Below are 14,619 nucleotides of genomic sequence, written 5' to 3' on the forward strand. Positions count from 1 at the left end.
CATGAGCCTGTGTCTCAGAAATGCTGGACTCACTTGTTTCTCAGCTCATCCCCGAAAGGTCCAAAAATTCACACAGCCAACTGGCATTGCACATTCTGCCCCTCCCTGGCGGTCAGAGTGGGTGGTCCTCCCTGACCCGGCACCCACACCGGACTCGCTGCCCGGGCATGCACAGCACCTGGACAGGTCAAGTCCCCGGGCGGCGGCTCCTACGCCCCGTCCCCAGTGCCCTGCCGGGAGCAGGGACAGGGTCCTACTGAATCAGGGGCACAGTGTCTAATCCTTGCCCTGACTCTAGACAGTATTGTTGCAGCCACGAGGCTACACGGATGGACAGGGGTTTCCAGGTGGGTTGCCAGAATGTGGAGCCCCAGTTTCCTCCCTGTACCATGGGATGTTAAGGACAGCACCCACCTCGCTGGGTAACAGTGACAATTACAAGAGGCTATGGTACAAAGCTGCCACACGCTGCGCAACTAAGCTCTTCACTTGCATGAGCTCATCTAATCCTTCCCACCAACCCTCCGAGGTGGAAACTATTATTAACCCCATTTTCCAGATGAGAGACATTAGGTGACTCACCCTGGGTCACATGGTGAGAGACAGCAGGGCTGGGACTTGAACCTGGGGAGATGGACTCCTCCAGAGCCCAGGCTCTGACCACGAGGCTCTGCCACCCCCATCAGTGCTGAGCCTTGTCCACAGCCGGGGGGAGCGGGGAGGGAAGCTGGGGGCAAAAGGGACAAAAAGATTCCGACTTTGTTTGGAGGAGGAGGAGGAGGCAGAACTGACACTAGGTTGCTGTCAGACCTGGGCCAGCAGGACAGAGAAGCTCCAGACCTAGCGGGGTCCAGGAAGAAGGTCTGGCCAACACCCACAAGTCTAGGGAAATGGTTACTCTGAGAGGGGAATTAAGTCCACCTTAGCTACATTACTTTATTTTTATCTTATCCCCAGTATGTTCCATGGGGGCTTTTAAGGGGCTTTAAAAAGCAGAGTTGAATGATTCTATTGCAAGGTAAGTTTGGAATCCCTCTAGGCAGTATTCCCTATCCAGAGACTCACAATGGACATTGGCAAAGTAAATGCTCTGATAAGTCCCACAGAGAAACCTGTTCTGTTTACTCAGTCTAGCATTCCTCACCTGCAAATGACCACGAAACTCTTCCCTTTTCTGAAAATGACAAATATTTTCAGCATGGCAGGCCATAGGGTCTCTGTCACAATGACTCAACTGTGCTGCTAAAGCATAAAAGCAGCCCTAGACAATACATCAACAAATGAGTGTGGCTGTGTGATAATAAGATGTTATTTATGGACACCAAAATGTAGATTTCATACAATTTTATGTGTCACGAATATTAGCCTTCTTTGATTTTTCTCAGTCATTTAAAAATGTGAAAACTGTTCTTAGTTCACAAACCACCAAAAAAAAAAAAAAAAACACGAGGCCACAGGCTGGGTCTGGTGGGCAGGTGTAGTTTGCACCCCTGGTGCAGAGCGGCGGGGAGCTGCAGTGCCTGCTGCCCGGCACCTGAGCCAGAGGAGCGGAGACTAGGGGCACCCACACCAGACTTTAAGTAATTCGCCCCCATGATCGTGGCCAGGTTTCCCCCAAGCTCCAGACCAAAGCAGGACCTTTGATAGGGAGGAAAAGAGGCCAAGCCCAAGAACAACACAGGAAAAGGTGATTCAATCCAGCTAGTGTCTGAATCACTTGGCAAAAATCCAGCCTGAGCAAAGTAAAAAGAAAACTTACAACTGGGAAAATGTCTGCTGCTCAAACTGCCAAGAGCCAAAACTGTGAAGACCGATCACCTATCAGAACGACGGGCAAAGGACGGGAACAGATCACGTGCGGCAAAGAGACTGCAAATGGCACGTGTGAAAAAATGCTCCAGCTCACAGAGTAAGAGGAAAGCGAAGTCCAACTGCAAGATACATCCGTCACCTATCGATCTATCTAGCAAAGATCAACGCCTCTGAGACTTGAACTGGCAAGTAGGGGACATAGGCACCTCACGGGCTGCAGGTGGGGATGCCAATGGAACGGCCTCTGAAGACGACAGAGGGACAGTATCGATCAAGACCACGAATGGACAGTGCCACTTTCAGGCATTTATCCTAGAGCTGCACGCGCTCAACTGAGAAACGACCTGTGCACCGAGGTGCTCCACGGCAGCCCTGCCTGTGACAGCAAAAGAATGGAACACACCTAGATGCACATCCCAGGGGGGCTGGATAAGTCAACTTTGGCAGGAATAATAACAACGGTAACAGCTCTGATTCACGGCATGTGTTCTAAGCCCTCAGTACTCAAAGTACGGTGCAGGGACCAGCGTCCTCTGCATCACGGGGGGGGGGGGGGGGAGGGCAGTCTGGAAATACGGGGTGGCCTCTGCCCTAGATCCTCAGAATCAGAACTCCATTTCACCAAGGTGCCCAGGGGATTCCTACGCACATCATGGCACTATTTTAAAAACTCTTCCCATATTAACTCACTAAGTCTCACAGCAACCCAATGGCCCAGGCCCTCTTATCTCCTGCACGTTGGAGACGAGGCAGCCAAGGCCCTGACAGGTTAGGAAAGTTGTCCAAAGTCACACAGCATGTGAGCGGCAGTGCTGCGTGGACACAAAACACATCTGCCTTAAAGAGAACAAGGAAGCTCTTCGGTGGCTGACAGGACCAATCTGCAAGGTAAGTTGCCAGGTGAAGAATACTGTATGTACCAGGCCACCATCTGTGGGAGGAAAAAAGGAAAGAAAAGCAGACTCTCTACGTAATTGCTGAAACACCCAGAGAGCATCTCTGAAAACATACTCAGTGGTGGGAACAGCAGCGGCCCCTGGGAAGTGGAACTCAGCAGCTGGGAGAAGGAAGTCGGGGGGAAGCCATTTGCTGCTACACACGTTCACACTGACTTTGGAGCCAGGGGCTTGTATTACCTATTGAAAAATCAACGGGAAGGTTTCCTTTCTTAAAACTGGTGTGAAGAAGCTACATCATCGAAACCACCCCCACTTTTAATTAGAAACACACCTCGTCAGGGGGAGGAATTAGAACCTCCCGGCCTAGCCCCAGGTCCCCATTCGCTTTCCTTCTGGCCCTCTCAAAGTCGGCAGGTCAGTGGTGGGGGATGGGAGGCTGGCAATGGCCTCTCCAAGAATTTGGGACTCAGAACCGTACTCAGGTTCCAATGTGGAAAGGACTAATGCCTTCCACCAGTGGCAATTTTGCTCCACAGGGGACATTTGGCAATGACTAGAGACATTTCGGGGTGTTGCAAGTGAGCGATGTTATTAGCGTCTAGTGCGTCAAGACCAGGGATGCTGCTAAACATCCTACATGGCACAGAATGGTCCAGAATGTCCTGTGTCCCGAGCTGTCACCCCGGGGCTCCAGGTCTGGGGTGGGCCCAAGATTCTGCATTTCTAGGAAGAAGGATGCTACCCTGCTGATGTGGGACCACGCTTTGAGCAATGAGACCCAATCCAGCTGTGGTCAACCATGTAATTGTCCCATGCAAAGGGGGCAAGGGGCTCTTTTTGGTTTGGATCAAAAAGCTGAACATTGAGTACTGGTTGGGCGGGTACAGGGAAGCCTGCTTTTGGCAGAAAAAAGCATGAGCCCTTCTGAGATCCTCCTGAGGCACAGGCTACAACAGAACGGGTGGTAGTGTGGCCAGGGGACTCACCATCCAGAGTCTCCACCGAGAGCTGCAGGCCCAGGTTGTGCCGTGGGTTGACCACCCAGTGGTTGCTTGTGGCTGTGATGTCGAAGACCAGCCAGCCCTCCTCTGAGGCCCAGAGGGTGCGGCTGTCCAGCAGGAAGAGGTCCGACTCCCTGCGAGAGAGGAGGAGAGAGACACGGGCTCCTGGTTAGACAGGTCAAGGCTCAGCCATCCCGACAGCCACCGATGGAGGAGACAGTCTCATGGAGTAGGGGAGGTGGAGTCCACCGGTCCCCGAAAGTGGGTTCACCAGACCAAGATCCAGGCACAAAGACCCCTCAGTAGCTGTGGTGAGGAAAGGGAGTGTAGAGGAGGCATAATGATATGCACAGGGAATGGGGAGCTGCTACGAGGCAATCTCACCCCACAAATTGTTAGGGGGGTATCCCAGTGGGAGGGAGCAGAGGAGTGCAGAAATTATACAGCCTCCCTGCTGCTGGAAGAGTCTCAGGGAGCAGAAGTTGACATCGATTCTATCATTCACCACGTACCAGACACTGTCCCAACAGCTCTACTACACATACTATCTCATTCAATTCTCACAACCCTAAATCGTGGGACTATGACCTCCATTCAATATATGGTAAAGACACGACTTGCCCAAGGTCATTCAGCCGGGAAGTTGCCAAGCTGGGATTTCAGCCCAGGTAACGGAGCTCCCAGGCGGCCACTCTTCGTTTCCATGATATGCAACTTCCTCGTGAGCCTACCAAGCGTTAGCAGGTGAATTCCTGGACTGATGTTAATAAGAAGATCCTTTCATTCTCTCCTTCTCACTTTTTGAAGTAGCAAAATGGGTAAAACCAGAATTAACCTTGTAAGGGATGGAAGATGGATGGTTGGGAGTGGGTGGGTGGATGAGTGTGCGGACAGATAAATTTTTACATTCCTGGGTGATGCAGTTCTTCTTCATAGCATCTCTTGTGCACCTTTAATGATAAAGATTCAAAGTTTCAATACTTTGAGTCCTTCAATAGACCCTTAAAATATCTGAACCCCCATGCTGTGCCAGGTGCTGGGCTACTACGATGAACGATACCACACTGGCCCCTTCCCCAGGGCACTGACAATCTTTATCACGCCCACAGTTACGTAATTTTCCTGAGAATGAAGGTGAATGTTCTCTGCTCGCATGTAAAGATGTTAGACGTAACAACTATTTATCGAGCACTTACTATGTGCCAGGCTCTGGGCTGAAATGCCTCACCAGCATCACGTCACTGAGTCCTTACCACAAGTCTCCCAGGTGGATACTATTAGCCATACCATTGTGCAGAACTCAAAACTGAGGCTCAGAAAGGTGGAGTTGTTTGCCCAGGCTCACACCACCAAGACAGTGTCCAGGCAGGACGGGAACCCAGCCAGCTGCCTACAAGCCCAAGCTTGCAATCAGACCTGAAGACAGTTCTCCTGGACGTTACCTTTGCTCAGGTGTAGCTGTCACCATTTCAGAGTCTTCCACAAATCAGACTTACTGGAATATAACCCGCTGAGCCATCAGCAGGAGCTGAGCAACCAATGCCCCTGTAGATGAGGCACATGTCTCCAGTTGGCCCAGTCCCCGACTCTCCCAACTACTGACACAGCCACCCCCATTTATTTTTCCTGTCTGGCCTGGGGACCTAAGTCTGTGCCAAACTGCAGTTCTGCCGCAGGCCGAGATACATCAGATATTAGTCGGACACGTCGATAGGTACGAGGCTCAGAGCAGACACGCGGGAAATAAATCTGTGATGTTAGCTGGTTTCTCCAATTTATTGTGAAATGTATTGGGATTAACAGGTCATTCAGAGAAGCCTACACAGGGAAGGAGAACCGGGCTCAGAAAGAAAGAAAGGAGAACCAAGGCGGGTACGCAGGGCAGGCCTGTCTCATCAGGCCAATCAGAGGAGAAACCATCTGAGCTCTTTCCCTCTTGGCTTCTCCCCATCCAAAGTCTGGGGCCAGAGAATCTAGTTGGCCCAGTCTGGGCGGGCTCCTGGCCATGTGAGTGTGGGCACTTCACAGTGACGGATGGCATAACCAGGACGACAAGGGGGAGGCAGGGGTAGCCCCATCCCACACCCCCAGAAGCCCCAAGTTTTAGGTAATGCTCAACGACTCCCAGAACCCCGTTCAGAAAATGCTTAATTATAGTATTGCTAAGGTTTGGATGTTTGTGCCCCTCCCAAAACTCATGTTGAAACTTAATCTTCAATACAACAGTATTAAGAGGTGGGACCTTTAGAAGGGAATTAGGCCATCAGGGATGGATTAGTGTCCTCAGAAAAGGGTTTAAAGGAGAAAGTTTGGTCCCTTTTTGCCCTTCCCTCTTCCAACACAGCAACAAGGTGTCATCTTGAAGAAGAAGAGCAGAGCAGCCTTCACCATGCACTGACCCTGCCAGCACCTTGATCTTGGACTTCCCAGCCTCTAGAACTGTGAGAAATATGTTTCTATTATTCATAAACTACCCAGTCTCAGATATTTTGTTACAGCAGCACGGCTGGACTAAGACAGTTGAGTTCTCTGTGTGAATGCCGTATGACTTCTGATCTTACCAAAAAACATCGCCACAATACAAGGCAATAACATCATCCCCCAGCCCGTGAAACCATGGTCCCCTACGATCTGTAAGAAACTCATTCCTCTCTCTAACACAGAGAGATCACAGAAGCAAGAAAGTTTTTTTAGAGCCACATAGGATTTTGAAGACCCTAAGTTTGACTTTCATGTCTAAACTGAATTAAAATAATGAGACGATTTTTCACGACTCATTTACTTCTTCCTCCCTGAGCTATCTTAGCGGCAGTTTCAGACTGGCGTGGGGGGTGACCATGCAGATTTTAAACTTGCAAACAAGAATTTCCTGTTGTCTTCGTCTCCAATTTGCCTTGATGACTTTCCTGGCTCTGGAATGCTACCAAGGTTGTCAATGAACCTGCTAGCTGTCCTCGACAATTAGCAGATGAGAGAGAAACACCACTCCAAACCAAAACAATCCCCCCCACTGAATCAGGCTCCCGAGGCCCTGTTGGAAACATCTACACCACAGCACAGAAGTCACAAACCCAGGTGGTGATTTTGCTGGAAAATTGTTATTTGCAGGAAAATGTGACCAGATATCTGGATGGTCCCTTGCGGATGGTAAAACAATGAATGGTAACTGAGGGAACAGAATTATGCCTTTAAACAGAGGACGCCTTGCCAAACGACACTAAACGTTCTCTCATTGCAGGCCATGACACCGTGGGCCAGATGTTACAGGCCAGGGTTGACTCATCGTGAATCAATGTGACCGACTCAGCTCCCCTCCCCCAAGTCACAGTTTGCAGTTTGTTCCGGGCATGGTTAGAAGAGCCAAACCTTCATCTGAAGGCACAGGAGAGGGGACAGGGGAGCCCTGTCGGGATGGGTAGAGTGCGGGATGTTACACAGGATTTGCTTTTCGACTGACAGCCCAGGCATTGAGGTTGGGCCTCATGAAAAGGACAAGGAAGGGATTACTCAGCAGCTGGGAAAGTGGGAATTTCTAGCTACCACCTGCAGCATCGTAAAAGAACACTGGTTCTTACAACCAGGAGAGCACTGAACAGGCCTTTTGTGACATTTTTATTTACCTTGAACACACTGGCCTCCCTGACCCAGCCCAGATGGGAAAGGCTCAGGGTGCAGGGCCTCAGGGAACCTAAATGCATTATTCTTTCACCTTTACCACCACTGAGAGTCTAGGCGCTTTCCATGCCTCAGTTCTCCAAGTCTCCCCAACGGCCCTATGTCGTGCGAGGATCATTGTTCCCATTTTACAGATGAGTAAGTGGAGATCAGTGAGGCGAAGCTGATTGTCCACCGTGACAGACCTTGTATATGGCAGAACCAGGCTACAGCACAGGAAACCTGACTCACCTGTCACCTCCTTAACTCACGAGGGGACAAGAGAGACACAGGAAGTCATCGAATCCTACATGATGCATGTTGTCACAACATTGCACGGGGCAGAGAAAACAGTATAGGGGGATGAGATCCAGGCAGTGGGGAATGGGGAAGGCAAGAAGGTCAAGCGAGCTAATTCCTGAGCCTCAGTTTCCTCTTCCATATAATGGGGATAACGCCATCTTCTCCAACGATTGGGAATAGCCAACTTAAGACTGGCCTGGCAATAAACTCCCAAGGCTCTCTAGGGAATGTCTATAGTTATAATATTACAAGCTATGTCAGTGTTGGTATCTAATCCCTGCTAAACTTCAGGGAATTCTAGGATGGGGACAGACCTTACATGTCTTGGCCCCAGAGGTTATGTGACTAGCCTGAGATCCTCCGGTTAATAGACCACATATCCATTCACAGAATGTTCACCCTTCATCCAAAATTCATCACAGAAGTCTATGAGGATGTTCACAGTAGCGCTATATTTTCTGAAAATATGCCACAAATAATTCCTCCTACCTCTGTATCCACATGCTATTCTCTCATAAAGCTGTGGAATCTATTCCTCATCTCTGATGTCTGGACTGACCAAGTGACTATGTAGGACCCAGCAGAAGAGAGTCCCTACCAGGTCCAAGGCTGCGACTTAAGAGGCCTGGTAGTTTCTATTCTTGCTCTCTGGAAACCTAGCCACCGAATCCAGAAATCTGACTACAGTGGAGAAGACCACATGGAGAGGAAGGAGGCAGAGGCTGTGGATAACGACGGTCTATAAAGGGAGGGAGGGAGAAAGACCGAGCTCCCAGCTTCATCAGTGACCACAACAGACAGTGCAAAGAATGGAAGAACCAGCCGGCTAAGCCCTGCCCACCTGAGCAATAAAATGATTGTTGTTTTAAGCCACTACATGTGGGTGGTTAGTTTCAGAGATAGACAACCCAAAACAACGGTCACATTGTTTATAACAGAAAAACTGAAAACTAACCATCTACCAATAGGGACTGGTAAACCACTGTGGCATGTCCAAGACTACAGAGCCCTAACCAGCTGCTTCAAAGAACCATATACATCTGTGCTTGTTGCCAAGGTGGAAATATAGTATGAAGCAAAAAGATTTTAAAAAACAGAATGTTTTAGTATGTAAGTTTCTGGGAAAATACAAAATGCTAAAATCGGTACAAAAAGAAATGGAAAATTTGAGTTGCCCAAAAGAAACTGAAATAGGAATAAAAGGCTTTTCCCATCCCCACACTCCAGAGGGTTTTATACCACAAATTTACCAAATTCTCAGGATAATTCCTTCTTGCACGATTTCAAGAAAATGGAAAAGGGCCGGTCGGGAACCCACATTGTAAAGCTTGTGTCCCGCTGACTCCAAAAACGGAGAAGGGCAATTTGAGAGACATTTCTCTAAAGAAGATGTGCAAATGGCCAGTGCACACACGAAAAGACGCTTCATTAGCTCTTAGGGAAATGCAAATCAGAACTACGATGAGACAGCACTTCACACCCAGCAGGATGGCTAGAGCTAAAAACCGTGACAATGAATTACCAGTGTTGTTGGCGAGGATGTAGAGAAACTGGAACCTGCACGCTGGTGTGGTGGGGGGAGCGTATCCTGGCGTCTCAAGGGTGAAACATGAAGTTATCATATGACCTGGTGATTCTACTTCCCGCAGAAACGAAAATATGCATCCAGACAAACTCATACACACCGGTGTTCATAGCAGCAGTGGTCGTAACAGCCAAAAAAGGGGAAACAGACCAAATGTCCATCAACTGACGAATGGATGAACACGGTCAATTCATACGACGGAATCTTCCTTGGTGATAAAAAGGAAGGAAGTACTGATACACGCGACGGCATAGAGGAACCCTGAAATCATCGTGCGAAGTAAAAGAGGGTAGACGCAAGAGACCACATAGTTTATGATTCCAACGCCCCAAAGAGGCAAATCCACAAAGACAGAAAGTAGGTTCGTGTTTGCCAACAGCTAGAGCGGGAGGGAAAGTGGGAGTAACTGCCAACCAGCACGGCGTTTCCTTACGGGGTGACGAAAGTGTTCTAACATTAGACAGGTGTTGGTTGCACAACTCTGAATGAACTAAAAACCACTGAATTATACACTTTAAAAGGGTGAATCGTATGACATGTGACTTGTATCTCAATAAAGCTGTATTTTATACAATAGATAGGATAACATAAGCCCCAAATAGAGAGCACGGTGCCATGACACTAGCAATTGTTTCAAGGTCTACACACATCTGCTCGAGAAGTTCATCTGCTCATACTGCAGAGTTCACCAACGATTCGCTCTCAGGTATGTTGCGCCCCCTTACAAGCTAACACATGTGTGTCAACACTGTCTCAATTTAGCAAGCACACCCTATTTCCAAAAAAGCTAGATCTGAATGAGGCAACATAGTTCCACGCTCTCCTTGATTTGCAGGACACACCCGGGCGAGGTGGCAGGCCTGGCGCTCAGCCCCTCTCACAGGTGGGGACAGTTCTGCCCACTCCGCCAAGCTCCCAGAGCCAGGGTACGGGCCGTACGTCTTTCGATCACAATCTCAATGTTCCTTCCACTTTCTCGTGGGGCTTCTATTACAGAAATAGCAGCAAGACCCTGAAAGTCAACTTCTCCCCTGCTGAAGCCAGGTTCCCTCAAAGCCCCACTCTCTAAGGTGTGAACCGCAGGTGACCCCAACTCCTCGGTGCTGAGGGGTGTTAATATGTCGCCACCAGCCTGGGGGTAAAGTGTTGCTGGGGCTCGCAGGCACCGCCTCCCAGGGACATCCACGCCAACCTGGTGAAATCTAATTGCAGAGGGAAGAGCAGGAAGAACCGCAGCCACCAGGGTTAGTTTCTAGTGTCCCTAAGCCCATCTTCCCCCGGAAAGTTCTACCACGATGGAAAAGTGGGTATTTTAGAATCTCAAACGTGGGAAGGTGGAAAGTCCTTTTTTTGCCTCTGGCCACCCAGGGGCTATTTAGAGGCTGCTCCCAGGGGAGTAGGATTCCCGTGTGGGCTGCAGGGGGTGGCTCCCTTGGGCCTCAGAGAAATTGTCAAGGCTGTGCGCAAACACAGCTCCAGGGAAGACAGCCCTGAAACTGGCTCCACCGAAAAACAGGGCAGAGTTGGAAGTGTGAGGCCTCTCCCGCCCTGCACTCCGGGCAGGAGGAGCTGCCGCGGGAAAGGCGGATGCCGCCTGCGTCACGCAGCACCGACTGCCTGGTTACCCTGGGCAGCCATGTCCCGTCTCAGGACCCTGAGTCAGGGCTGTGGGGAAGATCCCTCCTTCGCCCTCCTACCTCTGGACCCAGCCGGCCAGGGTCTTGAGAGCCAAACAGGACCTTGGAAATACACCCCAGCCGTTTCCATTTTCGGCTTGGAAGATCAGAGAGTTCATGTTTTTCACACAGGCTGCTGATGGCTGAATGGGGCTTAGGATCCAGTTCTGGGCCACAATTTAGGGTGATGTGATGGAAAATGCTCTCACCAGCACAGCCCAAGACCCAGCCTGACTCCCTGCAGGGCACAGCCCAACACCTCTAGGGCACAGGCACAAGCCAGGGTGGGGTGACATTTGGAGCCATTCCAGCCAGGTCCGTCCAGGAGGCCTGGCTGGTGGCTGGGGGCCTCAGCACTCTAACACCATGCCCGGGCACCTACTGTGTACCTGGCTCTCCGTTGGTGCTGTCCCACCGCCTCCGTCCTCCAACGAGGTAGGTACACTCCCGACCCGCACGTAACAGATGAGGGAGCTGAGGGGCAGAGGAGGGCAGGAAGAATCCTGCCGGCCCCAGACGGGGCGGGACATGAAGCATCTCAAGCCGTCCTCCCCATCGGCGTGCAGCCAGGACCCCCCGGCCCTAGGCGGGAGGAGCGGGGCAGGAGAGGGTGCGGCCGGCCCAGTGCCAAGTGGCCCCACCATCAGCAAAAGGAAAGCAAACTTCACACTATGCAGCAGGCAGAATAATGCCCCCCTCAAAGACGTCCGGGTCCTGAGCCCCAGACCCGGCGAGTGCGCTGCCTTGCACCGCCAAAGGGACTTCGCGGATGTGACTCGAGTAAGAATCTGTGGATGGGGACAATCATGGATTATCCTGGTGGCCCCAGAGTAATCATGAGGGCCCTTCCAAGGGGAAGAGAGAGGGAGGAGGCCAGAAAAGGAGACGTGACAACAAAAGCAGGGGTCAGTATGGTGCAATTGCCACTGGGGCTGTGGGCCAAGGAACGTGGCAGCTTCGAGAAGCTGGAAAAGACAAGAAACATTCTCCCCAGAGAGCCCCGAGGGGTTCCTGATTTGGGCCTAATAACACTCACTGCAGACTTCAGACCTCCAAAACTGAGAGCGAATAAATTTGTGTGTCTTAAGCCACTGAGTTTGTGGTCACTTGTTATAGCAGCTAAGAGGAACCAATACAGTTTCACTCCTGAAATCCACCCTGGACACCTCCTATCCTTAGATGCTCTGCCAGGAGCCAGAGTTGGAGCGCCAGGTCTGGGGTGGAGCGCACGGCACAAGGAGGGTAATGAAACCCTAATTAAGTGGCACGAGGGACAGAAGAGTCCTCTGGGGGAGCAAGACAAGGACAGGACTAGATCTGGGTGTGGAGGAGTACGGGGAGGAGAGCCCTCCGCAATCCTCTCTTGAGGGGCAGAAGGATGACCAGGGCTAACGCAGCCAAGGGGCGGGGAAAGGTGTCCCCGCCAGAGGGAACAGAACGCGCAAAGTGAGGCGACAGACTAGCAAGGAGGGGTGCAGGTTCACGGTGGCCAGAATCCGCAGGGCCTGTGGCTGCAAGAAGCCAAGTCCCGAGAGCTGGGAAGCCCAGGAGCATGTTGGGCAGGGTGGAGACGATGTGCTCGCCACTTGCAGCCCCACCCCTACCCTGACCCTCACCCACCCTCACCCTGCTGTTCTCTGGGAAACCGTGAGGCTGGCCATTCTGCAGCCCTGCATGTTGTGAACTGCTGCAGGGCCCAAGAACATTCCTCAGAAGAGAGAGAGCAGGAGAGCGGGCCAGAGCGTTCCCAGGCTGACATGATGTCATGGAGGGAGAGCAGGCATGTGGCCGCTGAGGAGGAGTCGGGCTGGGAAGCAGCAACCGCCACGCACCTGGAGCGAGACCAGCAGCGGACTCCAGCCTGCAGGGAAGCCCGGGAAGGAGATCAAAGGAGCCCACAGAGGAATTCAGCCCCACCCCTGGCCGCCAGCTCCCGGGTCCAAGGGGAGCCTCTCCTGAGCTCCAGGCCGGGGAGCACCAGCCCAGGCCCCAGGCTCCCCCACTCCGGCGTCAGGGAATGCCCTGCCTTCCCACCGAACCGCCCAAACAGGCCCTGGCATCCCCCAGACGGGAAGATGAAGTCAGGGAGGTCCAAGGCTCTTTTAAACACACTTGAAGACTGCACATATCCAGGAAGACTGAAATTAAGTCATTTGAGAGAAAGGTGGAAAAATACACAAAGCAGCACAGTATCCTCCTGCCACAGACAGAGCTTGGAGGCCAGCCCACGGCCTTCCCACCCACCCCAGGAGCGTCTGCCTCTCTCTGGGCAGGGCCAGCTGACCGCAAAGAGCCTGCCTGCCCACGCACTCACGGGTCAAGAACGCTCCCACCCAGCGCCCAGGAGGCCTGTGTTGTCAGAGCCAGAAAGAAGCAAGTCAGCGGCCAGTAAGTTCTGAGCCTCAGTCTGCCCATCTGCAAGACAAAGGGTTTGGAGTCTATCAGGGTCTCAAAAACCACATCTTTTAAATAGGATCTCTAGGAGAGGAAAATGAGAGGGTCAGAAACCCAAAAAGCCCTGTAGTTAAATGAAGCTGGGAAGCATCCTATGATACATTGCTCCTTAGGGACTTCGTAATGTACATTAGCTCTGTAAAGGCTCTGAGAAGTCCTGCTGCAAAAAAAAAAAAAACATCTGGCAATGGAGTGTGGAAAATAGACTCTCAAATCCATGTCCACGTGGGGGATCGGGGGTCCCGAGGGCAGAGGATCACAGTTAAAAAATGGAGGGTTCTGCCCCATCACAGGTGTATCTGCCAGCAGAGATGATCAGGAGATCTGGGTGGAGCCCAGGATCCTCTTCACAGTGAAGTCCCCAGGGTGATCCTGGGCCACACTCTGGGTGGTCACGGATGCAGGAATTAGAACAAGAGGCTTTGGGTTGAGGCAAGTTGGAGTCAAATCCCAGTGGAGTGACCCTGAGCTGGTCACCTTCTGTCCTTCAGATTCTTTTGTTTGTAAAACTGGGGAAAGGACGAGGACGGCTCTGAGCGCGGATCAAACGGGATGATACAGTCAAGATGCCGCGCCGAGCCAGAGGCTCAGGACTCCAGTCGGCTGCAGCGGCCCTCAACGTCAATGTCAGTCTTCCAGCGCTGGATTCACACTGCCCGGGCCCTGAAGCAAGATCACAACTGCAGTGTGCTGACCCTGACTCAAGGCACAACGGCCCGGCCTGGCCCCAAGTGAGCCCACTGAGTCCTGCGATACCTGAGAGGGAGGGGCTGTTGTCCCCCTCACAGGTGGGAGACAGGAGGAGGGTCAGAGAAACAGGTGTGCGTGCAGGTGGCAAACAGAGCCAGCCTGGAGCCCTCGTCCGGCGGAGCAGGCCTCGCATGCTGCGAGCACAGGGAGAGCTGCCGCCTGGGGACCCTTCTCGCCCCTCGCTCCCCCTGCCCCAGCAGCCTGCGGGGGCTGAACAATTAGCTACCCTGCCTTAAGCCTTTTATTAGCTCTTAGGATAAAAAGCCAAACTCCCTAATGTGCTCCGCGGTAAGGAAGACTATGTAACTGACAGACCAAACTGGGGCGAGAAAGAGGCGCTGTTAACAATTCCAGAGGGACACACGGGGGCTTAGTCACCGTACCTACGAGGTCCTGGGTGGCCCGGCCACTCCCTCCATAGCCTCCTCCTGCCCCGCCCCCTTTCTCGCCCGTGCCAGACTCCAGCCCTCCATGGGCCTTCGCAA

At 51.9% G+C, this 14,619-nt stretch overlaps 1 protein-coding gene across 1 annotated transcript in view; it reads right to left on the reverse strand.

Annotated features, from left to right (window-relative positions):
• Nucleotides 1–14,619, reverse strand: part of BMP7 (bone morphogenetic protein 7) — a 74,315-nt gene that overhangs the window by 18,171 nt on the left and 41,525 nt on the right. The window contains exon 3 of the mRNA XM_069496084.1: nucleotides 3,698–3,846. Within this exon, the coding sequence (XP_069352185.1) occupies nucleotides 3,698–3,846 (149 nt within the window). The remainder of the gene's footprint in view (nucleotides 1–3,697; nucleotides 3,847–14,619) is intronic.

Source organism: Eulemur rufifrons, chromosome 20, assembly GCF_041146395.1.
Source record: "Eulemur rufifrons isolate Redbay chromosome 20, OSU_ERuf_1, whole genome shotgun sequence".
In the NCBI taxonomy this organism is placed as follows: domain Eukaryota; kingdom Metazoa; phylum Chordata; class Mammalia; order Primates; family Lemuridae; genus Eulemur; species Eulemur rufifrons.